The sequence below is a fragment of the Triturus cristatus genome, chromosome 3_1, assembly GCF_964204655.1.
Source record: "Triturus cristatus chromosome 3_1, aTriCri1.1, whole genome shotgun sequence".
In the NCBI taxonomy this organism is placed as follows: domain Eukaryota; kingdom Metazoa; phylum Chordata; class Amphibia; order Caudata; family Salamandridae; genus Triturus; species Triturus cristatus.
In genome coordinates, this window is record NC_140583.1 from 1,058,249,663 (window position 1) to 1,058,275,649 (window position 25,987).

Consider the following 25,987-nt stretch of genomic DNA (forward strand, 5'->3'; position numbering starts at 1 on the left):
AACCATTGTTCGTTTTACAAAAATAACTTGTCATAATATTGTTTATTTATTATTTTATTTTTTGGAATTACCCCTGCAGCCAGCAACTAAAGATTGTGCAGGGTGGAATCTCTAAAACACTCAATTTTCTTCTTAATTCGGCTGTTGTCATCTGCTGTGTGAGGTCCATATATATTTGCTGAACCATTGAGTTCCCTGTGAAGATCTGTTGCATGTATTTTAACATTTATATGCTTTCTGCAAGACCGTTGTCTTGAGCTCAATGCTGAAAGTGGCATAATTGTACTGAACTCAGGAATTCATTCTCTGTCAGTCAAAATTGATTGCTATCATTGGGGTTCAGCGGTGGTGGTGGTGGTGTGGAGCTCACACTTCTTATTTCTGGTGTTATTTGATTTTTAAAGAGGTGTCTCATGACCTCTAATAGAGGAAATCTTGTACATAAAAAAAGTATATGGATTGATATTAATATAAAATATTGATTTCCCCTAATGTATGCTTCCAGAAGCATGTTTGTTTGGAAAAAGTGATAGTATGAATTAAACGATGAGCAATGGAGTAGTCGCCTCTTCAGACCACGTTCTCCAGTTAGGTTGAGAGGGACTGATAAGTTCCAGGGAAGAATTCTTGCACAAAGTTTAGGTAATATCGAACAGACGACTTTTTCCTCTAAATCTTTTGCTCAATCGCAGGGCAAGTTTTGTGGTTGGTGGGCCTGTTCCCAGACTCAGACCTCCTCATGGTCTTCAGATTTGTTTCCTGTTCTGGAGCACAAGACCATGGCTTTGTTTCTGCTCCACGTCTGAAGTTGCTGTACAAAGCTATTTTTTTTTAATCAAGTCAAGTCACAACTTTCACATATGCTGTACGAGTTATGTTCCGACCACCTCCGGCTCCTTCTGGTTCATTCTTGGGCACCAAGGCACAAGTGGGATCTTCGGCCATGCCTCTGGCCTGGTACCGTTAGACCCCATTGATGCGCTTGTTGACGTCCTGACCTCAACAACTCCTGCTTTCCTGTCAAAGGCTTTGGCAATTGGATTTGATATTAACGCTGATACTAACATTATCCAATGTGCTGGTTTTGGATCCACTTTTGAAGCACACGAAGAAGGCCATCATTGGGCTTCCTGTTAGCCGTGTACTAGTTTTTGTTGAAATTTCATGTTGACAAGGACAATAGTAATACTTACGCCCTTCCCTTATGAATTCCTCTATTCTGATTCCAGAATTTCAGGGACTTAAATTCTCGTACTGAGGTTCACCCTTATTGTCCCTTTACAATCCTTTCATATGTCGTTTTTCTATTAAGACAGTCCTATTTCAGTTGCAGAAGTAAAAATAAACATATGGCCAAAAATCCTCCACACCGATTTCCTCCGCATCTCAACCATTGTTGTCTTTTAATGAGGCATTTCTATGTCCCGTTTGCATTAATTACTCAGATCTCCACTCAGGCCATCCACAGCAAAGTTGCTCGCTGTGTTATCAGACTGGCTCCCGATTACCAAAAACATGTCTATCATCTCGTCTTTCACCTGAAAGTAACTTCAACTCCTTATTTCTCCAGTGTCATGTTGATTCCTCTCCATTAACTTTATTCATTTTGCATACCGTAAATTCAATCAGCAAATTGTAGGCCAAACTGTAGGGGCTAAACCAAAACTGTAGATTTATAAAGTCCTACTAAGGCCTTTCTGTGTTCTCCATGCCTGTAACATCAGGGTATGCGAAATCGACGATCTCTTATAGACACTAACATTTGACTTTTGTTCCAATGAACTGGTTATATTCCCGGCGTCCACTTGTAATTCTCTGGCCTCTTTAGTTTTTAATTTCTCAAGTATTGCTTACTCTTTTTCTCCTTTTCTATATTATTAACCTTTTTAAAAAACAGTTTGTTCCTGCCTAGTTTTAAAATTTTGTATTTTTTTCGGTCATTTTAATTATCCTTTTTTATATGTATGGTTTGTATTCTCAACTTTTATGATTATATTTTTAATCAAATTAAGTATTATTCAACTGATTCCTCTCCATTTTATAGACCTAATCAATTGAGACAATTAAATAAATTTTCTTCTTAGCCCATGGGTTTTTATGGGGTTTATTTTCCTTTTTTTCTCTTTTTGCATTTGAATGTCCTATCTATGACACAGGAGATTCAGATGTTATATGAGACAGCTTGAAGGTAAAACCAACCTTACCCAACATGTTTGACTGCAGTGTTTGCCTACTTGACTTTGTTGGGGTGCCTTGGTTCTTCAAAACCTACAGAGAGCATAAGCAGCAGTCTTCCTCCACCTAACCTTCCTCCTGTACTAGGCCCTTTTAATGGATTCTACAGGGGGCCTTTGGCTGGTGGGCTGATATTTCCTTCATGCCAGACATGCTATGGACACAGGCCGCTCAGGCATCTTGGTTGTTTGAGGATTTGTCCTAACTTTTCAGGAGTCCATATGTGTAATTCCATTTTTTTTTTTCGTGATGTACATTTTTTATTGCAAGCAAATGACTGCCATGCTTAAGTGAAAGTATGCTTTCTTTTTAGATCTCGGTATTGACTACCTATTACTAACAAAATACATGGAGTGGGATAGATCCGTCTCTGTCAAACATTTAAATACTTCACCGTGCCTCTTTAGCCATTGGATTGGAACTTTGTCAATCAGTCTCGGGTGAGCCCTGTTCAGTATTTGTTTTTCTATTAGCAGTTTGGGTGCCTCCAGTTGAGTTTTTGCATTGAGCTGCACATCACAACTGTAGCCCTCTCTGTCCTTCCTGCTGGGTCCCTCGCATGCATCTGACTGTTACATTTGTTAGCAAATGAAACCCAGACCTATTGGCTTTTTTAAATGGAGGAATGGGAGGTGTTGAATTCAGCTAGCCATTAGGATGGGCCTACTAGAAATTCCTTGCGCTGTCCAATGCAAGGCATATTTTGGCTTACAAAAAACAGAGGGACTTGGTTCCTTCCTATTGCTTACCATTAGTTGGCTTTTCTTGTCACTCATTTGACTGCTTCTAACTTGTGTTCCATCTTGTCAGTCTTGTGTTTGTCCCTCCCTTGGAGCATTGCCTCTGTACAATCTCTTTGAGTAGCTGGCATCTCTCATTCTTTCTGTCATTTGTGTGAAGCTCTCCATTAGATTGCATGTGTATTCAAGCCATCGCCTTTGCGCAAGTTATGTTATAGAGTGAGCTTCATGGATAGGATTAGCATTTGGCTTATGTTTATGGAAATGAGTGTTGTAAAGGTTATGGCTACAATGAGGGTGTGGGGTTATGGTTGGGGCTATGGATAAGAGTTTATAGTCCAAGTTGCGGTTAGTGTTCCTTGGTAGACTTATGCTGTATGTTAAGAGTTTGGTTTATGTGTATGGATAGGGTTAGGGCACAAGGCCAGTGGGTCCAGGGGTGGTTTATGGATATGTTTAGGATGTTGTGATATTGATTTATTTGGCACACTTTTGAATATGTGTACTTTAAACTAGGCGGGCTTATTTGTTCATTGTAGGACCACAGTTATTTTTAGGTCGAGTCTGGGCAGCGCATGCGCTGCTCTGCGAGGCATGCTGTATTGAGGTAGGGACTTGAAGCTCCGCCAGCTGTCTGCCCACATTTTTCATTGGCTTATGTCATTGCCCACTGTAAACTGTGGCTGTTCATTGGTCAAAGGGCTTAGTAGTCCCTCCTTATTACAGCCTTGTCTCATTTTGTAACCTCCCATGGCGGCACCCCCTGTTACGTGTGTTGTTGCTTTGTAGACTTTGATTACAGCCTCCGAGCACTATTTTCTCAAATAGCTTTGTCCTGCCTGCTAGGCAAGACATGCTCTATCCTAACGCTTTTTTTATTTTTAAAGCATGCATTTGCAATGCAATAGGACTTGCATTTGCGAGAGTTTAAGCTATTGGCATTTTAAATGACAATGCTTTTTATTTATCTGTTTTAAAAAAACATATAAATAAAAGGCATTGTCATTTAGAATGCCAATAGCTCAAACAATCATAAATGCGAGACCTATTGCATTGCAAATGCTTGTTTATTTGAAGTATTTGTAGAACTTCGTTCCCAGTACATCTGGGAAGCAGAATACATTTTTTTAAATTCATAGGTCAATGTGTGCTTGGTTTTTCAGTCAATGGAAAAGTCTAATAAAATTGTGTAAATTGGAAAGTCATTCACCATTTACTTGAAAAAAGTCTGCCTGTGATTTGCTGACATTTTATTTACCTTGTCTTTGAGGTGTTAAAATAGCCAACTGTGGTAATCCGGTCATGGTAGAGCGGGGCAAAGACAAACGTTCAGGCTGACAGTGATGGAGCATGGGATAGATATAAAAAGTTATTTAGAAAGTAGAGTGTATGTAATACAAATTATAATAAATTCATGATTTGAGGATATTTTTATTCTTTACATTTTTGATGCAAGGTAGTAAATGGAGTCTTTGATTCAATTTTAAGTGGAACATATGGGTGGGTTTCCCAGGTTGAAGGTCTTCATCAGACTTACATCAGAGGAATTGGTGTGATGGTGGGCTGATAGAGGAGGCAATGTGTCGTTGCAGTAGTGTTACTAGAGGTTGATATTCTTCCATGGTCTTTTCCATGTAAAATGAGAAACTGCACACATTCCTGGCTAAACTGAACATATCTTTTTGTTGTAGGAGGAGCAATTTCTTGGTTTTTCTCGTGATGAAGTCAGAGTACGAAGCCCTACACGGCCCCTCACAGGTAAATTCATTGGTTTCTTGCAACAGTGCCTTTCACACCCTAAACATGAATATTGTGGTTCACTGGTTCTCGCAAAGAGCTGGCCCTTGATTTGCATGTGCACCTGTTCAAGGTAGCTCGCATATCCATTTGTACATTTTTCAGAATCTAGCATGTACTCTTGGAGTTATCGCAGACCGGTACTTGCAAACTCTTCCATTAGTATTCACTGCCATGACTAACCATATAAACCTCTTTGTATCTTAAAATGTGCGCCTAAAAAGGAGGTGCTGCTCGTGTCTCCAAAGAGAACTTGGTTTTTACACTCTGCAGCAACATGCTCTTTCTTCCCAGATGCTGGGCTTTCTGGGAGGCAGGTGGGTTCAGATCCTTTTAGTTGCCTGGTGGACCCATTGTCTCTGAGCAGAACTTTTCCTTCCTGGCAGCTACCGCACTAGTGTTTATTGTACTGAGGAATCCTGCTTCCCTCTCCCCTGCAGGCACCTGGCCGCCCAGTTCTGTTTTTAGTTGTTTTCACCAGCCTCTTGTTTTCCACAAAAAATTAAATTGTATATTCATGTGCCCACATAGGGGCTTTTGGTCAGACTTTTTTCAACCATTGGTCTGTTCATGTGTCATTCGCATTTTACTTCCAGCCCCCAAAGCCCACAGCACGGAAAGGTGGGTCAACCCACTTCAGCTATTGATTTCCTTCAGTGTAATAGATGGCATTTTGCACAAAAAGTCAGGAATGCTAAGATTTAATTTTATGTATTTCTTACTTTATTTTGTGAAAGTTTAATGATTTTACTTTTTTTTTTGTTGGTGTACGCATGCCTTATGTAGGTAGAGGATTTTCATTCTAAATTACAGTTTTTTTCTGATAGACTTCTAGCCACAGATTCCTCACCTTTTGAATAGCCCCCAGGTGTGAGACTTGTTTTGGAAACTTTTCAGCATTATCTCTACACATCAGAAGATGGTGTCTTGTGGCTCCGCACAGATGCCATTCTGGAAATGATGTGCGGTGCCTATATTTGTGCCACTCCCTCATGCTAATATCCGTTTCTTTCTTTCTGCCCCTCCAGACCCGGATCCATAGCTGCCTCACGTCTCGCAGAGACCTTTACCTTGATTTTCTGCTAACAATTTATGGTGTGCAAGGTATCACACCACCTAAAACAACAGGTTTTAAGCTTGTTAGCGACTATCGCAAACAAATCTCTGCAACAGATCCCCATGTGGTGTACCTGTGGTAGAGCACGCCTCCATTGCCTGTGGAGAATGCACACGATAAATCTGAAGGCCATCAGGGAATGCACAGAGACACTCTGTCACTAAGCATCACAGGATTCCATGACTGGGCCATTCCAAATCCTGCTGCGCAACCAAACTTTGTGTTTGGTCCTGTCCGACCAAGCCTCTCCAGAGGTCAGCCTTCATCATGCTCCAAGTCCTTGGGTAAAGGTAAAAAATACAAGAATTCGAAGCGCTCCCTCATGACGCTCTCATGTACCTGAACAGGCGTTGGGCGGCACCACCTTTTTTTGATCTCGTTCTCGAAGCCTGGTGACTTGGCATCAAATTTCCTCAGCTAGTTCTGGCACAGCCAGATTTTCCAGGGCCTTCAGTCATTCCGTATCAGATCGAAACGTTCCGTGCAGCCATGCTCTGACTCTTTGGATCCCTACCGACAGCCTCTAGTGATCTGGTCTTTTTTTCCAGCACCCCTGCCAGAAAGCATAGTGGTACAAACTCCACCAGATGTTCTAATCCCAACACATTTTCCACCACTCCCCCTGATGAGGAATCTAAGTGAGAGGAAACGTTCAGTAAGCATGTCTTTTCTTCTATGAGCTTAGCTATTCAATCTGTTAATGTCAGCTGTTTGCTAGGCTGATACTTCCTTTGGGATTTGGTGGCACAAGTCCTCCCAAGTGTTCCTGAAGACCTTCACCCTGCCCTTTCTCAGGCGATCCAAGATGGGTGTTATGCTGCTGTTAGAACTGGGGGTCTCTAGTTGGCAGAGATAGGTACCTTTGTCCAAATAGGGACCCTTGCTTCTAGTCAGGGTAAGGGGCTACACTTCTAAAATAACCCCTGCTCACCCTCTTGGTAGCTTGGTACGAGCAGACAGGCTTATCTCAGAGGCAGTGTGTAAAGCATTTGTGAACACATACAGTAATACAGTGAAACACTACAAATGAACACCACACCAGTTTAGAAAAATAAGTAATCTTTACTAGACTTAACATAAGACCAAACGACAAAAATCCAAAATACTGTAATCAAAAATAGACTTTAAAATTATAGAGATAGCTTAGTTCAATGTAGATGGTAAATGCGACACTTCACACTCAAAGTACCTTGGATGCGTCATGCAATACAAACAAAAGGGTCGCAGGGAAGGTGATGCGTCGGTTCCTTACTGCAGCGCAGGGGAGGTGACGTGTCGGTTCCTTACCGGAGAGAAGGTTTCTTACTGTGATCCCGTGCGATGCGACATGATGGCGCCTCAAAGCAATGCCACGATCCAGTGCGAGGTGACAAAATGACGTCTTGATGTGACAACGTTGGATGTGATGCGTGCACGCCAGACGGCCGTGCGGCGAACTCTGTAACTTCTGAGCTGGGACAGGCCCTGCGACACACTTCTCCGGTGATGCAACGGCGACCTCTGCGGTGGCGACCTGCTTCTCCGGTGATGCGACACGCTTTGTCGATGATGCGACGGCGAACAGCTGCAGCAGCAACTGCTGCGGCGTCAACCCGCTTCTCCTCGTTGCGTCGCGCTCCCAGCGACTCGCAGTCTTCTCAGAGTGCCCAAACAGTAGGCACCTCTCCGCAGGCAGAATTCTGCAGCAAGGGAATTCAGGGGAGCTGGTGGTGAAGTCTTGTATCCCTGAGACTTCAGGCAGGAGGCAAGCACAGTTCAAGCCCTTGGAGGTTCTTCAAGATTGCAAAAGTACACACAAAGTTCCTTTTCTCCTTTCCTTGGCAATAAAGTAACCACTGCAGGCCAACCCCAACAGCACAGCACAGGGACAGTCTCCTCCGTCAGATTCCTTGGTTCTTCTCCTTGGCTAAGGGTCGTCATGATTCCCAGAAGTAATCTAAAGTTCTGGGGTTTGGGTCCCCCTTTTTATACACACACATCCGTTGTCTCTGAAGGCAGAGAGTGTCTGTACCTAGTCCAAACCATTTCTGGGTGCATTCTGCCAGTGCAAGACTTCTTCCTTTGTCAGTGTGGGCCAGGGTCATCAGACGTACCACAGGAGGTGGAGCCAGCATTGTGGAAGGCAGGCACAGCCCTATTCAAGCCCAGGTGCTACTCCTCCCACCCCTCCCAATGCAGATAGATCTATTCAGCCTAGTGATGACTCACCCGGTCTCCTGGAGCCACCCCAGCCCCTGTCACTCACAAACCAGACATGGAGTACACAAACCTAGCAGAGGCAGGCTGGATGGTTAGGCACGAAAATACCTACTTTCTAAAAGTGGTATTTCAAACACCGAATGTTATAACCAACTTTACTAAAAGATGCATTTTATCATTCTGAGTTCAGGCATACTAAATTTGTTTTTAGGTCGAGCCTGTAACAGCGCGCATGCACTGTTCTGGCGAAGACTTCATGTAGGGGCTTCTGAAAGCTGAGACCACGCTTGTGCGTGTTCTTTTGTTTTGTTTTCGTTGGCTGCAATTGGATTTTGCGTGCGTCTTTTTAAAAAAGACAGGACGCAATTGGTGAAAGGCGGGTGCATGTCCCAGCTTCCTTTAGAAATGTAACCGCCTATGGCCTATTGGTGTCTGTTACGTGCAGCAGCGGCATCTGGTTTTAATTATAAACATGTGTTTATAATTAGCGCGCGTTCGCTTTGCTGCCGCGCTCCCTCGCCCCCGCTCCTCTGTGGTGCGCGCGCACTACTGGTTTCGGTTCTGTGCTTGTTGTTTTGGAGGCCGTGTTGGCCACTCATAAAACATCGATAAGGTGTAAAAAAGTAACCCACAGCTGCGCTTTGCTAATCCTGCTCTCTTCTCCCTTGCTTTCACCTTCGACATGGGCCGCATTCTGGACAAACTAATTTGGCCGCCAAATAGTACATTCCTGTCTGCGGAAAGTCATTTTAATTAGAGGTGGTCGAACTCAAAGGAAGAGTCTAGCCACGGGCCCGGCTTGTTCTATTACCGTGTAAGTGGAGGCCTACACATTTCAAAGGGAAAGGCAAAAACAGGATTCGGCGAGCAACTCGAGCAGGGAAATGTGACAACGGGAAATATCTCATTAGAGTGGGAATGCATCGTTCCTGCATACCCTCCGTATCTAAAAAAAATTCACATTGTCTAGAAACAGAAATTATATCCAGACACACTCACTTAAGAAATTCTCCATCCGCGTTACCCGGAAATGTAGTTCAGTGGGTTAGCGCATCTACTGAAGAGATCCTTATGCAACCCGCTTGCCACTGTTTTTCGAATATGTCACAGCTATACATTACATAGTCCACAGTAAATTGTAGGACGTGCCAAGTTCCTGAAATTTCCATGCGATATGTGAGATGCTGAAGCATCCTACATTTTATTTAACAACTGTAGTTCTTCAGTTACGATGGATCAGGGAACTACAAGAACCAGAATGAAAGCGGGTTGAGCTGTAAAGCCCTTATACTAGGTAAGTGTAACTCTGGGTTTGAAAAGGTACAGATGATCACCTTGAAAATATCAATCACAGAAGGCTGTCTCCCACAGCCAGAATGTTTGTTACAAGGACTGCGCGACAGCACAGACTGAGGTGGTGTGCATATTTTAGTAACCGTCTCCTGAAGCACGCCATACACTCTTGCCGCACCGGGCTGGGTGAGGATGTGGTCCGTCGGCTAAACTGCTGACTTTGGTGCTGAAAACCAGGGTTCGAGCCACGAGGTCGCGTCCACATCCTGTGATTCTGGGCAAATCACTTAATCTCACCATGCCTGAATGTGTAATGTAAATACGGTGCTCATGTAAAACGCTCCGATACCTTCGGGTTGAGTTTGCGCTATATAAATATGCACAAAACAAAAACTGACTGCGTGGTGACCCTGCGCCCCCTGAGGAATGTTTACTTCTTGTTTCCGGCCGTCCCCCAGGGAGGCGCTGCTTTCATTAATAAATTATGATCTCCCCTGCTTGAAATTGTGAAAGGATAAAGCCGCTGCCAGCTGGTCACACCACGTCTTTATTTGGTCTGGTTAGCAGCTCCTCCGCCTCTAGATTTAGAAAAAAACTAGAATTCGGAAGTTGAACTGCATTGACATTCAATTCGCACATCACAGATAAGCATCGGTTCGGGAATCTCAAATTGCCAATGCCAAGTGCGAGGTCGCTACCTCCGTTCCAGTGACTGCCTTGCTATTTCATTTATAATCCTGCTTTTTATATAGGAAACACACACAAATTAGTACTTGACTGCAAAGAAAATACCAGGACTGGGCGAACTGGCAAGAGCAATTTAAGATTATTTATTTCAATGTGTCTCCTGAATATTTTTTGCCTTTCTTCCCACTTTCTCCCCTGCCCATAAACAGAATATCGAAACAACTCTCTCCCTGCCCATAAACAGAATAATGAACCTAGAAGTGGCAGCATGGTAGGTAGCCCTGAAAAGGTAGGCTAGAACACCATATTAACTCCAAGTCATCCGTGACTCAGTGTTCCAGTCCAGGGCGTGCATCTAACACCAGAACACATTCTGACAGTAGTGTAGTGGTTTACTTTAATGGAAGCAGTTGAACTAAGCTCAAATTTAATACTACAATCAGGGCACAAATCCTAAAACAACCATTTGCAATGCAATAGGTCTCGCATTTGCAAACTTTTGAGCTGTTTGCATTGGAAATGACAATGCCTTTTATTTACGTGTCGGTTTTTAAAACATAAATAAAAGGCATTGCCATTTACAATGCCAATAGCTTAAACTCTCGCCATGTTCCCTGGGTCAGTTAGGATTATAAGTTCTTATAATCATACTGCCCATTCTGGCCTATGGGAACAGGTAGCCTTGCAATAGTGAAAAACGAAATTGGCTGTAATTCACTATCAGGACAGGTCACACACATCAGGGCATGTCCTACCTTTTACATAAAATGCACCCTGCCCATGGTGGTACCTGGGGCCTACCTTAGGGGTGCTAATATATAGAAATGGGAAGGTTTAGGGAGTGGAATGTGGGTGCACTTGCCAAGTCGACATGGCAGCCCCAGGCTGCACACAGGCTCTGCAATGGCAGGCCTGAGACACACTTTACAAGCTGCTTCTGTGGGTGGCACAACCAGTGCTGCAAGCCCACCAGCAGCATTTGATTTACAGGCCTTGGGCACACATGGTGCACTGTACTAGGGTCTGTCCACTAAATCAAATAAGCCAATCATGGAGTCACTAATCCATCACAGCTATTACAATAGGGAGCACTTGCACTTTGGCACAGAGTAGCAGTGGCAAAGTGCCCAAATCCTCTAGACCAGCAAAATACATAGCAAAAATACAGGAGGCAACAGCAAAGAAATGGAAGGGAGACCTACGCCAATGGTGCCAGGTCTAACAGCTGCCAAGTTCACATTTTGTTGTGGCTTGGATAGCGCTGATTCCATCAGGTGTCCCATAGGCACCAGTGTTGCCATTTGCCGCCATGCCTGGCTGCGATTGACCGAGTTCTCGTAGCCTATCCAGTCTTCCTTGAAGGGCATGCCCTTAGATGGGAGAAGGCTGATTTCGCTGTAGAGTGCTTTAAGGAGAGCAGGGCTATTGCTCACTTACTGGGCCTTTCCACCCCTCCTTTCCACCAGCAACAGTTCCACAGTTACATGGATTTTTTTGGTTGAAGCACCCGTTAATGCCAACCCACCCAGCCCCCACAGAGAACCCAGCAATTTCGTGGTAAAGGCCATGTTGCCCACTGTCCCAGCGGCCAAGGTCAGCGTGCTGCCCAGCCCACCACCAGCAGTTCTTCTGCAAAACCTCTTTAGCATGCTTTTGCAGGGACACAACCACCCAGTGGGAGGTAGAATCTCCTGATTCTTACCAGGCAAACAGGTATTCATGTTGGACAGGTGAGTCCTATGGATATCTACAGGGAATACGCCGTGCCCTTTCTCTCTTCTCTGCTGCATTTTCTGCAGTCTTTTTGAGCAACTGACTGACCGGCCCATCTTCCAATTTTGTGCCAGGAAGTGCAAACCCTTTTGCCCAAAGTGGTTGTCGAGGGCGATCCAGTGCCAGAAGTAGGATGTGGTTGTTATTCCCACTAATTTTTGATGTCCAAGATAGACAAAGGCCTTCACCCTGTTCTAAACCTGCACCCTATCAATCAATGCCTTTCTCCGGATTGAGAAATTCAAAATACTCACCCTGGCGCAGGTCTGGTCTTCCCATGACACTGGAGACTCGATGGTTGCATTTGCCCTGCAGGACCCCTATTTCCATGTTCCTGCCCTGATGTCCCACCGGCGTTACTTAGTCTGTGGTGGGAGAGGAGCATTTTCAGTTTGCTGTGCTCCTCTTTGGTCTTACCAGCACCCCTTGGGAATGAATAATTGAAAGAAGGATTTTTTTATTTGCATAATTACTTAAAATCATTGCAAAGCTGCCGTACATTATCAATTCTAAAATACGTGTCTCACACCATTATAATACACCTATCAGATTGTATACAAAGAATTAGAAGTGTCATTTAAACAGCGGTGACAGACCATTTGAAAATGTGGGTTTGCTCTAAAATTCATTGGTTTAAAATTAAATGTTAGAAAAAGTCCCTGTTCCTTATATGTTCTTGAGAAAAAGTCACTTAATGCGTTGCGGTTCTTGTGAGGGCCATGCGGTCCTTTCCGGGAGGGGAATCCTCACCGTTAGTCTCCTTCTTTTAGAAGTGGCTGGTTTCTTGTCCTAACCATCCTGTGTGTGTCTGCCTGGTTGTGTATTGACTGTCTGGGTTTGGATGTGACAGGGTCTTGGGAGTGTCCTTACTCAAGTGAGGAGTAGTTGAGACCGCACAGGTTGGCCTACATTTGGTGTAGGGGGAGGAGTTGCCCCTTTGATGCGAAGAGGCCTGTGCTGCTGCCACAAAGGAATGGCTCCACCTCCTGCAGATTGTCTGATGCCCAGACCCTCACTATCAAAGAAAGAAGGTGTGCACTGGCAGGAAGACCCCCAGAACTGGTTTGGACCAGGCTCAGGGCCCCTTGAACACAAAGACTTCAAAGGGATTTAGGGGTATAAAAGTAAGAGCTGGAACCCCTGAACCCAAGACTGCAATCCAGACTGAAAAAGGATTGAAACTAATTTGTGATCAAGAGGAACCTCTGCCGAAGGAGAACAGCTGAAGAGACTGAAGGGAAGGACTGCCCTTGCTGTGTGTTCTGGGGCTGGCCTGCAGTTGGCTGATTTGACTAAGGAGAGGACAAGGAACTTTGCTGTGTCCCCCTGCTTGAGAGGACTTTGCTGTGTGCTGATGTCCTGAAGTAACTTGTCTCCAAGGGCCCGAGGAGAGCTGGTCCCCTGTTGAGGAAACTCAGGAACATCAAAGATTCCAACCGTGTCTCAGCTCTGCTTGGTGGGTGTGCTTTTGCACGCCTGAGACTGCCGTGTGGTCTGTGGTTTGGTTTACGAGGTGCCCTGTGACCACATTGCCCCCACAGCGTGAAACATCATCCATGCTGCTGCATTCCTATTTGTGGCTCAAGGCGTCATCGTAACTGAGGCTGTGAGTGAGGATCGTCGCCACATGTCCGAGCCGCAACGTGCTAAAGGATTTCTTGAAGCTAAGGAAGCTGCAAGGCGAGAGGGATCGTGATAGTTTTTCGCTAAGAGGAATCTGCCCAAGATCGTCAATGAAGGAGAAGGCAGCGCCGTAACCCATCCGACTACAGCGTCGCCTAGCAACGGAGCTGCAACGTCTTCGGGCTGCCCAGCAGGATGTCCGACGAGCGGAGAGAGAGAGAGAGAGCGAGGTAGCCCACCCGCCCAGGTAAGGCTTGGACTCCGGTCGGGGGCTGCAAGCGTGTATGGCCTGGGGAAGTGTGCAGGAGGAGTACAGGAGTGCTCCGATCTCTCTCCCACTGCACCGCGTTAGACGTGCTGAGTCCCCATACCTGGTCAGCAGTACCAGGTCCGCCTCTTTAAGCGTACGACTGTTGTCTCTGCTGCTGGGGCCTAGTGGTGCCCGAGTTGACCGCACAGATTGGCTTACTACATTATTCCTTGCATTACGAACTGCCTGATTCCTGCATTACGAACCGCATTATTCTTGCATTACGAACCGCATTATTCTTGCATTACGAACCGCCTGATTCTTGCATTATGAACTGCCTTATTCTTGCATTATGAACTGCCTTATTCTTGCATTACCAACTACATTATTCCTTGCATTACGAACTGCTTGATTCTTGCATTACGAACTGCCTGATTCTTGCATTATGAACTGCCTTATTCTTACATTATGAACCACATTATTCTTGCATTACGAACTACATTATTCTTGCATTACGAACTGCCTGATTTTTGCATTACGAACCGCATTATTCTTGCATTACTAACTGCATTATTCTTGCATTACGAACTGCGTTATTCCTGAGTTGCGACCTGCATTAGTACTTGCATTAAGGACTGACTTATTACTTCATTACGAATTGCATTACGAACTGCATAGCATTGCATTAGGACTGCATTAGATCATCGTGAATTGCTCATTAATACCGCAAGAACCTACAAGTGATTGTTGGCCTAATAACTGGCAAAGTGAAATATATCGAATACGCATATGTTGGATTTCTATCGTTTGGTGTCATCATATTCCTTTTGATAAAGATACAGCTATTTTTATAAAATCAGTGTGGTGTCCATTTGTGGTGTTATCACTGTGTTACTTACTGGGAGTGTGGTTGCAAATACTTTACACATTGCCTTGAAGACAGCCTCGCTGCTCATGCCAAGCTACCGGGGGTGAGCAGGGGGTTATCTGAGAGTGTGTCCCTCCTTTCCCTGACTAGAAGCAAGGGTCCCTATTTGGACTAAGGTACCTACCTCAGCCAACTAGAGACCCCAAGTTCTAACACCTTGGGTCTAAAGTAGTGCAGTGTTAGCCTAGCTGGAAAAACACACCTACCTTGGAGAGGTAGGTGGCATGCTTAATCATTTGGGCACCTCTTCGTATCATGATTATATCCGCTTGTTTGTCAGAGGTCTCTCTTGAACACTTTTTAATCCTAGTCCGGGGTCGCCCTAATAAACGTCTTGCAGCGAACCCTGTAGTTAGTTTTAATCGCTTTTTTCACTTGCTCTGCTTTCCTTACCACACCAAGCTCCACAGTTTTGTATTTAGTATATACCCCTCTTAGTACAAAAACATCCCTGAGCTCCGCCCTCTCAATGAGGGGTTTGTAGCCTGTATCATGACTAGGTATCATGATATGAGGAGGTTCATCAATGATGAAGAATGCCACCTTTGGTGGATGAGGGAGACCGTCATAAAGAAGGAACTCTCCTAGGTATGTGTGTTTTTCCAGCTAGGCTAACACTGCACTTTAGTCCCAAGGGTTCATTTTTGTGTTTTGATGAGCAAGCTACAAATACCATCTTTTTATTCTGACTGCCATAAGATTAGAGCTAAACCTCGATATAAATAGTTTGTTAGTTTGCATTTCAGTCAACAGATTGGTTTTCCTTCCCACTGGTAGATGTAGGATTAAAGCCACAAAAAAATGTCTACCTATTAACCCTCCTATAAGATTTTGGAATTAGTCTTGGCTGTGACCTACATTACTGGAGCACGGATTAGAGCCTACGATCCGGAGTTGATGTTATGGCTGGTGTTAGAGATTAGCAGTCCTCACTTATGCATGTGGTTAAAGTTTGGTTGTTAGTTTCAAAATCTGTTAGTTCCAACAGCCCAGGTACCCTAAATGTTAGCCTCATTGTTAGATATGCAGTTAGGGCTCTGGATTCATGGCTTTTATCTCCTTTTTCTAGAGCTTGGTTTAGAACCCCAGGTGTCCTACCTGTTGCTTTTATGGTTCAACCTGAAATTGGAATTCTAATTAAAGGCACAATATCCTGGTAGTTAAAACTATGGTTACAGTGAAGGATTCCTGACTGGTTAGAGCTGGGTTTTCACTTGAGTGCCTGTACTCAACATTTCCGTTGGTCTGAGACGGGTCACTCAAGCAGGGTACGTGCAAGTGGGTCTTCATTGCACTAAGCATTGCCATAATTATTCAGTTCTGTGCACTGTTATGAGAGAACCCATGAAAAATCGTCATCTGATTAATGTTTTTTTTTTATGCTTCTTGCAGTTCCGCCCAGTCTACGTAAGCCCCGTGGGAGACCACGAGCCTGCGCAATTCAGAGTTCTACTGTCCACTCCAAGTCTCCTGTCACGTTCCCACCTCCGAGCAAAACGGAAACCAAATCTGTGGAGAGAGCGAAGAAAACTGAAACAAAACTTGGAGAAAAGCGACGTGGGCGACCACCAATCCTGCATAATGTCAAATTTAAATTAGCCCAAAAGAAGGAGCTGCCTGGGCTAATAAAGAAGGATAGGGTGAACTTTAAGAAAATTAAGCACATTACTTCCTCTGCATTTCAGCATGCTGCCAAAATCAGGAAGCTACGTACTGGGAAACTGTCACCACTGAAGTCCAAATTCAAGGCTAGTAAGCTTCAGATTGGCAGGAAAGGGGTAGTCCCCATTGTTCGTCGACGGGGGCGACCACCGTCTTCCACGCGATTGAGAGATGCCCCTGTCGAGCAGGCTATTAGTCCTCTGGAGAAAACCCAACGGGCTCGGAAAGAGAAGGAGATGGCATCGTCCCTTGTTAGGGAGTCAAAAGGGGCATTCAGACAGAGTCCACGTCGGGTAAAACCAGTCAGGGTTATCCCCTCCACTAAAAGAACAGATGCCACCATAGCAAAACAGCTCCTGCAGAGGGCAAAGAAGGGAGCCCAAAAGAAAATAGAGAAGGAAGCAGCAAAGCTGCAAGGTCGGAAGGGGAGAACGCAGCTCAAGCACATCCGTCAGTTTATCATGCCTGTGGTTAGTGCCATCTCCTCCCGAATTATAAAGACTCCCAAGAGGTTCATTGAAGATGAGGACTATGATCCGCCAGTAAAAATATCACGACTTGAGTCAACGCCGAACAGCCGTTTCAGCACTGCGTCCTGTGGCTCTAGCGAAAAGTCTAGTGCGCTGTCCCAGCATTCCTCTCAGATGTCCTCTGATGATTCTAGGTCCAGCAGCCCAAGTGTTGATACATCCACGGATTCTCAGGCATCAGAAGAGATGCAGGCTCTCTCAGATGAGCGAACCCAAACTCCTGACATGCACCTGCCCATGCCCTGCCCACCATCTCCAGAAACTGAGAGTCAGGACCGCAGAAGCAGAAGGCTTGCCATTTCTGAGAGATCTTTTGGTTTGCGCACAGCTAAAAGGGTGGCATCTGTACAGGCCGTTTCACAGAAGCAAGCTTCCTCATCCCCTCCTCCACCCTTGCTGACTCCTACCCCTGGTCTTCATCACCCTTCCAGTCTCTCGGAGCACACTCCTTGGCTAATGCCTCCAACGATGCCACTGACCTCTTCCTTCCTGTCTTCGACTCTGCCCATGCACGAGAAACGTAGATCCATTCTTCGGGAACCTACATTCAAATGGACGTCATTGAAGCGCTCTCGATCTGATTTGCAGTGTTTCTCCTCTGCAAAGTATGCCAAAGAAGGACTTATTCGTAAACCAATATTTGATAATTTCAGGCCGCCACCTCTGACCGCAGAGGATGTTGGCTTGACCTCAGCCTCTGGTTTCTCCCCGCATGGTGCAGCTGGGCACGGGCGTTTGTTTTCTGCTCTCCATGGTGGACAGAGATATGATGTGCACAAAAGAAGTCCCCTGCTCCGAGCACCAAGGTTCACTCCAAGTGAAGCCCACTCCAGAATTTTTGAATCTGTAACCCTTCCTTCTGCTGTTGGCCGCTCAGGTGGATCTGCTTCAGGGGTGTCTTCAAGGAGAAGGAACAGGAGGGTCTTTAGTCCGATAAGGTCCGAGCCCAGATCTCCTTCACACTCCATGCGGACAAGAAGCCGAAGGTTTAGTAATTCTGAGCTGCCTTCTCTCGGCCCTCAGTCGCCTATCACTTCTTCATTAACTAGCATTTCCGTTAGCTCTCTGACCACTAGTGCCTTAAACTCGACTTTCACATTTTCTTCCTCTCCCCTTTTACCATCTGGGGAATCTACTGAAAAGAGTCCACGACTGAGAAAACAGACTAGCGCTCCGGTTGAACACTTCCCCAAAAGCTCTGCTCCGCTTTTCCCTTGGTTCCCGTCCGGTCCCCAGACTGAGCGTGGGAGGCACAGGCAGAGTCTACCAGTAGATTCCTCCAAGGAAAAAGAGGCTGCTAAGGGCTTAGAGAAAAAGAGCAGGGAAAAGGAGCGCTCAAAGGAAAAGGAGAACAAGCGTGAGTCCAGCAAAGAGAAGCAAAAGAAGGGTTCAGAAGTGCAGGGAAACACTGGTCATCTTTCCATCAACAGAGTGTCCAAAGAAAGACTCAGCACCTATGATGGCCAAGCGTTCTCATCCATCAAAAAGGCAGCAGGCAGAAAGAAGGCAACAGCTGCAGACATGGTGACTGAGGACATGTCCCCAGCAACAACCATCAGTGATGAAACTGGCACTAAAAGCAAACTTCCCAAGAAAGGCCGAAGTTCGTTAGACAAGAATCCAGAAGAACACTCTCCTGCACCCGCTGTCCTAGAGAACACTCCCTGCCTCTCCAGTCCCACCTCAGATACTGTTGGGAACGTCAGGCCTTCCATAAATTCCATGTTGGCTCAAGTAGATAAACTTCCTATGACGGATAAGCGAGTGGCCAGCCTTTTAAAGAAGGCCAAAGCGCAGCTGTGCAAGATTGAAAAGAGCAAGTCTTTGAGGTATCCTGAACAGCCCAAAGCTCAGGTATTTTATCAGTTGTGTACAGAAACCCTGTGCACCTTCCCATCTCTTTCTCTTGCTAAGAGTGCAGTATATTGCTCAGCTGTTACTTGCCCATTATATATGGGATAAACGACCACCTGCTGTACATTGCAGTCACTGAATAATTCTGTGACCATATAGAGTTACAAGGCCGAAGCTCAAGTTAATTTATAAAGTTATGGAACGCTAAGGTGACTTGCAATATCCTTGAAACATATGGCAGTGGGTATTCTATTCCTCTGAAAGAAAATAAAAATGAAAAGCCAGTTTCTGCTGCATTGCTTAAACTGGAGTTGTAATTATGCACCTTGATCTGCCTTTCGCCTTGTCTGCTGGCTTTGGCAGCAGGCATTATGACACCACAACTCAACTGTAATAACTTATTACAGATGAGCAGCTACTTCCGCTTTCTGTCAGTAGTAAATAGAGATTTGTTTTCATGAGCTTGCTTGTAGTGTAAAATCAGTTCAAGTGGAGGAAATGGTTATCAGCTTCACACAGTCTCGTGACTTTTGGGGACAAGGTATCCAAGATGAGAGCATCCTCAATCTTCAACGCTTAGGGCCATCCACCTCCTGTCGGCATTAACTCCCACATGCATCAATGTAGGCTTCTGCGATTTCTTGCTTGCGATTAAGGAATCGCAAAAGCCTATGCTTTTAGGAATCGTTAAAAAAATAGCAATTCCTACACATTCCTTAATTGCAAATTGTGAGTCGCAATTAAGGAATGGCTTCCCATTCATTCCTATGGGCTTACAGGCCCATAGGAATTAATGGGCATAGCATGAGCAGTTTGCAAATACCTAATGGGTACTCTCCAGTGCTTAATCTGTAAACCACTAAGTGGCTCTCGACGGGAGGCCACTTAAGCTTGCACCATACATTGCCTCTGTCAGCTGGCAATGACAGTACTAATACAGCTACTAACCATCACACACAGCTGCTGTTGTGCTAATACCTAAATTAGCCAGACAGTGCCACCAATTGGCTATAAGGCCTGGTGCTGGCAATTAGGTGCTTTTGCTGAGCACCGGAAACCATCGGCTCGAATTAAGCACCGATACTCGCAAATTGCGCATGCAATTTCAAGGGTACAAGGGTGCCAAAAGGACACCCAGTTGCACCCCTAAAATTCTAATGAGCACCCATGTTGCGCACGCACATGCCCCAAAGTTTGTGTGTAAAATGTAACTTTAGTGCATTTTTCAAAGTTTTCGCAAATTACCGTCCCGTTTCATTTGACGGTAATTTGCGAGCCCTAATAGCGAAATCTTTATTTTAACTTGCATCTTGTATTGCATTTAAGGAATCTCAATTTGCGATTCCTTGAATGCAATCGCAATTTAAGTAATCACAAATTTTGTGATTACTTACATTGCGATTTTTGCATTTGGGGTGATGCATCCCAAATGCAAAAATACCGGTCGCAAAGGGGCTGCCCGTTTGCGTCCGTTTTTTCCTTTGATGCATGTGGTCTTTAATGGTTATGGTGTTATACACTGGGATACCAAAAGACCATGTGATACTATAGGATATATGTCAGATTGTCTGCTGTACAAGTGCCAGTTAAAAATAAAGTTTATTTCGTTTAAAAAAACAAAATGCATGTAAATGAGTAAAGACAGATTGAAGTCCGTTTTATGAGCCTTTTTTTTTCCTGTGCACAATTACGACAGTACTTTGTCACCAAAGTTAGCCATTCTAACATGCTGAAAGAAAAGCTGTGAGAGCTAAGGTTGTTGTAAAAAGTACAGAAGGACAATACGTGCCTTGTACGAGTGAGATGCTGACAAAACATACAGTTGATGCTTTCATTTGACCAGTGACCATCCAACTGCATTTAAGGCAGTAGATTGGTCTAAAACTGTTGAGGCCTAGTTTTCTAGAAAGCAATACGTATGCCTCTGGGGAGGTTACCATGTGAAAAGGCAGAGGAGCTGTTTCCCTTGATTCTTCTTTTTTTGGTCGTGTGTTCCTTGTGAAGAAGAATCTGCCTAACCTCTGAATAAATGTCAAGAGTTTGAAATTTGATACTGTCTAGGGCCTACCACTCTGTAAAAAATGAAAGAGAAGCTTGTCGTGATATATTCCCTCAATATGAGGGAATACATTATTCTGTTTTGTATCTGAATGTTTAAACACAGAATTATTAAATTGGTTAAAAATTGGCAAACGCCACCAGGGAACAAGAATCCTTATCATGATACAGAGTTAGAGGCTGCTGTGGATGGGAATTAGCACTTGCATTGGAACGTATTTTTTTACAGAAATTAAAGTAAGCATGTGGAACAGTCCTAGCAGAGGAGTTGAAGAAGAAAGCAGAAAGTTATTTGAAGGCGATAGTACAAACCCTTGGAAATAGTAGCACTGTGAAATGAATGATTATCGCCTAGTGCGTTTGTTGAAATATTTGCGGTTTGGGGAGTAGTGGATCCTGATATTTCAGTTCTTGAATTAAATGTTTTTATAGTTGTTGCTGAATAATTGTATGTGTAGTTGGAGAAAGGGTGTGCTTTAGGAAAGCACAGTTGCCTTATGTACATGCCTGCTTTTGACTGAAAGGGAGCGTTTGGAAGCATTGAGAGATCAAATATGTCTACCAATATGAACACTTTTCTCTCCATGATTAGACCTTTTTAACCTATTTGAAAGACTTGATATATGTCTTGGAGTATTCTGGTTATATTTTCTGTCAAGGGAGTTTCATTAATGTTCATGAACTTTGAAACGTCCTGCACGTATGCAGGATCATGCAACACTTAAACTCGAAGACAAAAACTCCCCAAACGAACCAATGCATAGCAAAAATATGAAAAGTTTTGATTATAAAATTAAAATTGAATTGCAGTGCATTCAATCTTGCTGCCCAAACCGCCTTTTCATTTCCCTTCTTTAAAAGAAGAAAAACACAAAGGATAATGTTGTTATAAGAGGCAGTCTCACATATACAAAACAACTCCAGTCTCTTTAAAACTGCCTTTGAGCACCACAGTCTCACTATGCAGCACAATAAGTCTTGCGGTTATTTATTATTCCGGTTCCTTGTGAAAGGATCATGAGGACTTTCCAATGTTTTATCCATGTTTTTGATGACTGAAAATCTTTATATTTTTTCGTGTTATGGTGGCTTTTGTTACATTTTCTTTCCTTTGCAGCAGTTTTATAGTGTTAGTACCCAAGGCTGGACTGGCCGTACCCGGCGTTTACCTGGGACGGCCACCTTTGTTATCAGGGCAGGTTGTGTAGTAGCAGTTCTAAAAGCACTGTAGAGTTCCTCGTATATCCAACAGTTTTCAGGCAACAATAAAAGTGGCAAGATAACCCTGGTGATTCATGTACCTGCTGGAGACAGATCGAAGTTTTGTCTAGTGGCAGTTTTGACTCTCCTAAAGTAGCGCAGAGGGTTAATATGCCCAGTCCTGCCGAGTGCCATGCAGTTTGTGCTATGGTAACGCATTTTAAGTTAAGTTCACGCATTACCGCATGAGCGGTAATTTCTCACGCAAACAAGATGAAGAGACAGCTAAGCAGGATCTCTCTAAATCGCTTCCTTGTTGTGGATGGCTACTCTTTTTAATTTGCTATCGGACAGTGACACCTAGTGGCAGCGAGCTCTGTTGGTCAGAGCATCTGTAAGAGCTCTGCTTACACATAGGCAAGCTTACTTACATAAGCACCTGAGAAGAGGGCCCGACCAGGCCTGAGTCTTCCAAAACTATGTTGCAGCTGCTGGTAAGAGTAGTGGCGCCAAGTAGATAGGCCGGCTTAACACTTGCTGACTGTAGTGCATGGATGGCAAAATAAATGCAATACATTGTTGTTTGCAGGTCCAAATTACATATCTGAAATTCCTCCGCCAGAAGGTGGGAATTGCCTTGAATGAGAAACACTATTTATATTTATGCAGGATTTGTGTTTTGCAGGCGAAGCAGTGGTTGACAAGTGTCCTTCTCTTATGGGATTTACACGTTCTGCCAGTTTTGACTTTGCAGGCCAACTAATTGCCTATTAACTATGTCAGTTGGCTTCATTAAATCCTGGTTTAGAACATAGTCACTGCATGAGATCACATACCTTATTAGTGTGAATGTATATAAGCATGTTATAAAATAGCCTTGTGAATTGCATTAATGCACAGGAGCTGGTATATCCCACACTATAGTCAATACGTTTTAGTCCATCATAGGCATATCAACACAACTTAGCTGAGTTGCACTTATGTTCATTGTGTGTACAGGGTTGTGTTAAGAACATGCACTTATAAAATGGGCAAAACTGTTTGTGACTACATTCACCATAAAATATCATTCGAAGTGTCTCTCGTGTGGCAATCAAATGTCACACCTAAATAATGCAAACACAGAAATGTCACTCTGATGGAATCATAAAACTTGGCAGCTATGCCGTGCTACTACTAAGTGTGGGTGACATCATACTGTTTGCGAGAAAGTGTCACTCAAAGTTGTTGAACTCCTGATTGCACTGAAAGTACGAAAATTTCACACATAAGCAATCTGAAAAGCTGGCAGGTATGTATGCCTGCTGCAAAGAGCATGTACTATGCAGGTCACAGAACAATATGTTATGTGCATAGCTCAGTGGGTTACTGCTTTTGTCGTAGAGATCCTTTTGTCATTGTGCAGTTCATAAATTAGTTGTAATCTAAGTTAGAAAGTTGTTTTTTCTCAGTCTTTCATAACCCTAATTTTGCTAAAAGTAAAAGGGTTTGTTTGGGTAGAAGTACATTTTTATTAGTAAAGTCAACCCTAACCACTGTTACGTTCTGAATCCTGAATTTATGCTTTCCCAGACCAAGGACTAAAAAAAAAAAAAAAAAAAAAAAAAGTCTACCGGTACGGACAACATGTGAATCCTGCACCTTGTAGTCCCCTTTGTCTTATGTAGCTTTTTCTATACACTGATTTACATACGTATGATTCATTGCCTCTGTATGTGTGAGTACTGTAAAATTCTCCGACACCCTACACTGGTATGAGAAGCGCTATAAAACAAAACAAATACATGTGAGAGAGGGGCTGTGGAGCGATAAGATAGATCCCCAAAAGTAGCTACACCTGGCAGCAAACTTGGATTTTACCCTTCTACCCTCTGATCACATAACACCTGTCAGGGACAGCTAAAAATGTCTTACCCACCTGTCAAACCGTCAACCTCCCTTATCTGGACGATTGGCTCATCAAAGCTGCCACCCTTTAACAGTGCCTAAACCACATGCAAATCGCAATATATTTGCATTATTGCTTAGGCTTCACCATCAACACCATCAAATCCCTGTTCCAACTCCTACACATCCAGCCATACCTAGGCACTAACCTCAACACAGAGGTAGTGTTAGCCTATCCCAATTCTGCAAGGATACAGTCCTTTAAAGTACTGCCTCCCTTGTTACAAACAAATCAGCAGCTCACAATGAGGATGGGTAGGTGTCTTTTAGGCATGATGGCCTCCTACATAGCCGTAGTACCTCATACAAGGCTTCACATGCGCCCGTTGCAGGAATGTTTAGCGCAACAGTGGTCTCATTCAGAGGGTCATTGGGACAATCTACTGTTTACAGGCCACCGCACTCCTCCCTTTCTGTAGTGGTGGAACACCAACAGCCTCTTATGGTGGAGGCCTTTTCCCGACCCTGATCTGCAAACCATTGTTACAACAGATGCAATACTCACAGGGTGGGGTGCACACTTACAGGATCTGACAGTACAGGGTCTGTGGGTGACCAAATACCTGGATCTCCACATCAGCTACTTAGATCTTCTAGCTGTTCACCTAGCGTTGAAAACCAACCTGCCTCACCTAACGGACAAGGTTGTCCTTGTTAGGACGGACAATATGACAGCCTTGTACCACTTTCAGTACGTTCTCCACAACTGTCTCAGCTTTCTTAAGCCATTTGATGTTGGGCTCTCTGTCACAACATTCACCTGTTAACGGAGTACCTTCCGGGAAAGGACAACAATTTTGCCGACCTCCTCAGCAGGATACGGCTACAAGGCCACAAGTGGGAGCCTGAAGGCAAGGAAGGATCTGATCCCAGCGCGTATGTGGTCCAGTTATTTCGAAGAGCTTTTCCCGACCTTGCGGACTGGCATTGCCAACTACAACGTGTGCATAGACTACCACTTGTATTACACAAATAAGTGTCTCGTTACCCGTGGCCACTGTTGATCTTCTTTGGTAATTTTTTATTAAGGCAAGCAATATCTCTGAAAGCCCCCCCTAGATCTCCGGTACATGTTTACTCTATCTTTTTGAGATCAAATTTGTGTAGAGCCACCATGGATAGGCGTTGGAAGCTGAGAAAGCTTATTGATCTGCTAAAGGGGGAAGGGGCACTGGTATTCCTACAGAAGCCTCCACGATCCAAGGTCATTAAAGGTGGACGTTCACAGTTTTTTCTCACTGAACAGGAGGCTAAGCAAGCTCCAAGAAAAAGGGAATTTGAGGCAGCCGGGAAAAAGATTTAGTAGTCTAGGTTTGCAAGGACATTGACTGAAAATTTAACCCGTTTCTGTATTATGTGCGATTAATATTATGGAACTATGATCTTTCTTTTTCTTCTCTTTCTCTCTTGTTATTTTGGGCACGGCGGGGGGGGGTGCAACCTGGTTGCACTGCCTTCTTGTAGCTGCCATTTCATTGGCAGCTCATAAGGAGGAGGATTCCTTCACGATACAGAGAGGGGGTGTGGTGGGCGAGGAGGGGAAGAGTGGAGCTAAGGGGGTTCTGAGGTGGAGGTGGAGGAAAATGTCAACAGGGGTGCACACAAGCGTTCAGGTCTGATTTTAGCGAACTGTATTAGAGAATATAGGAGTCAAAGTAGGATGAGTAGGTACATCAGTCATGATGGTAGAGTGGTTATTTTAGGCTGGAGTTTCAGAGACACAAACACCACTTCCTATGGAGCTGAATAGATGTATGGCCCGAAATGTATCGGGCCTAAATAACGGAGTTAAGAGGCAACTAGTCCGGGAAGAATTAAAAATGTATAGACCTCAGATCGTTCTCCTTACTGAGACACACTTGGGGCCAGATGTACGACCATTGGATTTAGCACCTCGCAATTTGCGACAAATTGCGAGGCGATAAATCCATTGTACAACAGCGTCAGAGACTGTTAGCGATTCCCAACGGGGTCGCAAAATGCGAGGTTCCTCTATATTTATGAGCCACTCGCAATTTGCGACCCCATTTTGAATGGCCAGCTTCACAGGGATGGTGGCTTGCTGGGTTCAGCAGACCACCATGTCTGTGACTG

At 44.3% G+C, this 25,987-nt stretch overlaps 1 protein-coding gene across 1 annotated transcript in view; it reads left to right on the forward strand.

Annotated features, from left to right (window-relative positions):
• Positions 1-25,987, forward strand: part of KMT2A (lysine methyltransferase 2A) — a 1,466,550-nt gene that overhangs the window by 58,672 nt on the left and 1,381,891 nt on the right. The window contains exons 2-3 of the mRNA XM_085645838.1: positions 4,667-4,733; positions 16,035-18,688. Coding sequence (XP_085501964.1) covers positions 4,667-4,733; positions 16,035-18,688 — 2,721 coding nt within the window. The remainder of the gene's footprint in view (positions 1-4,666; positions 4,734-16,034; positions 18,689-25,987) is intronic.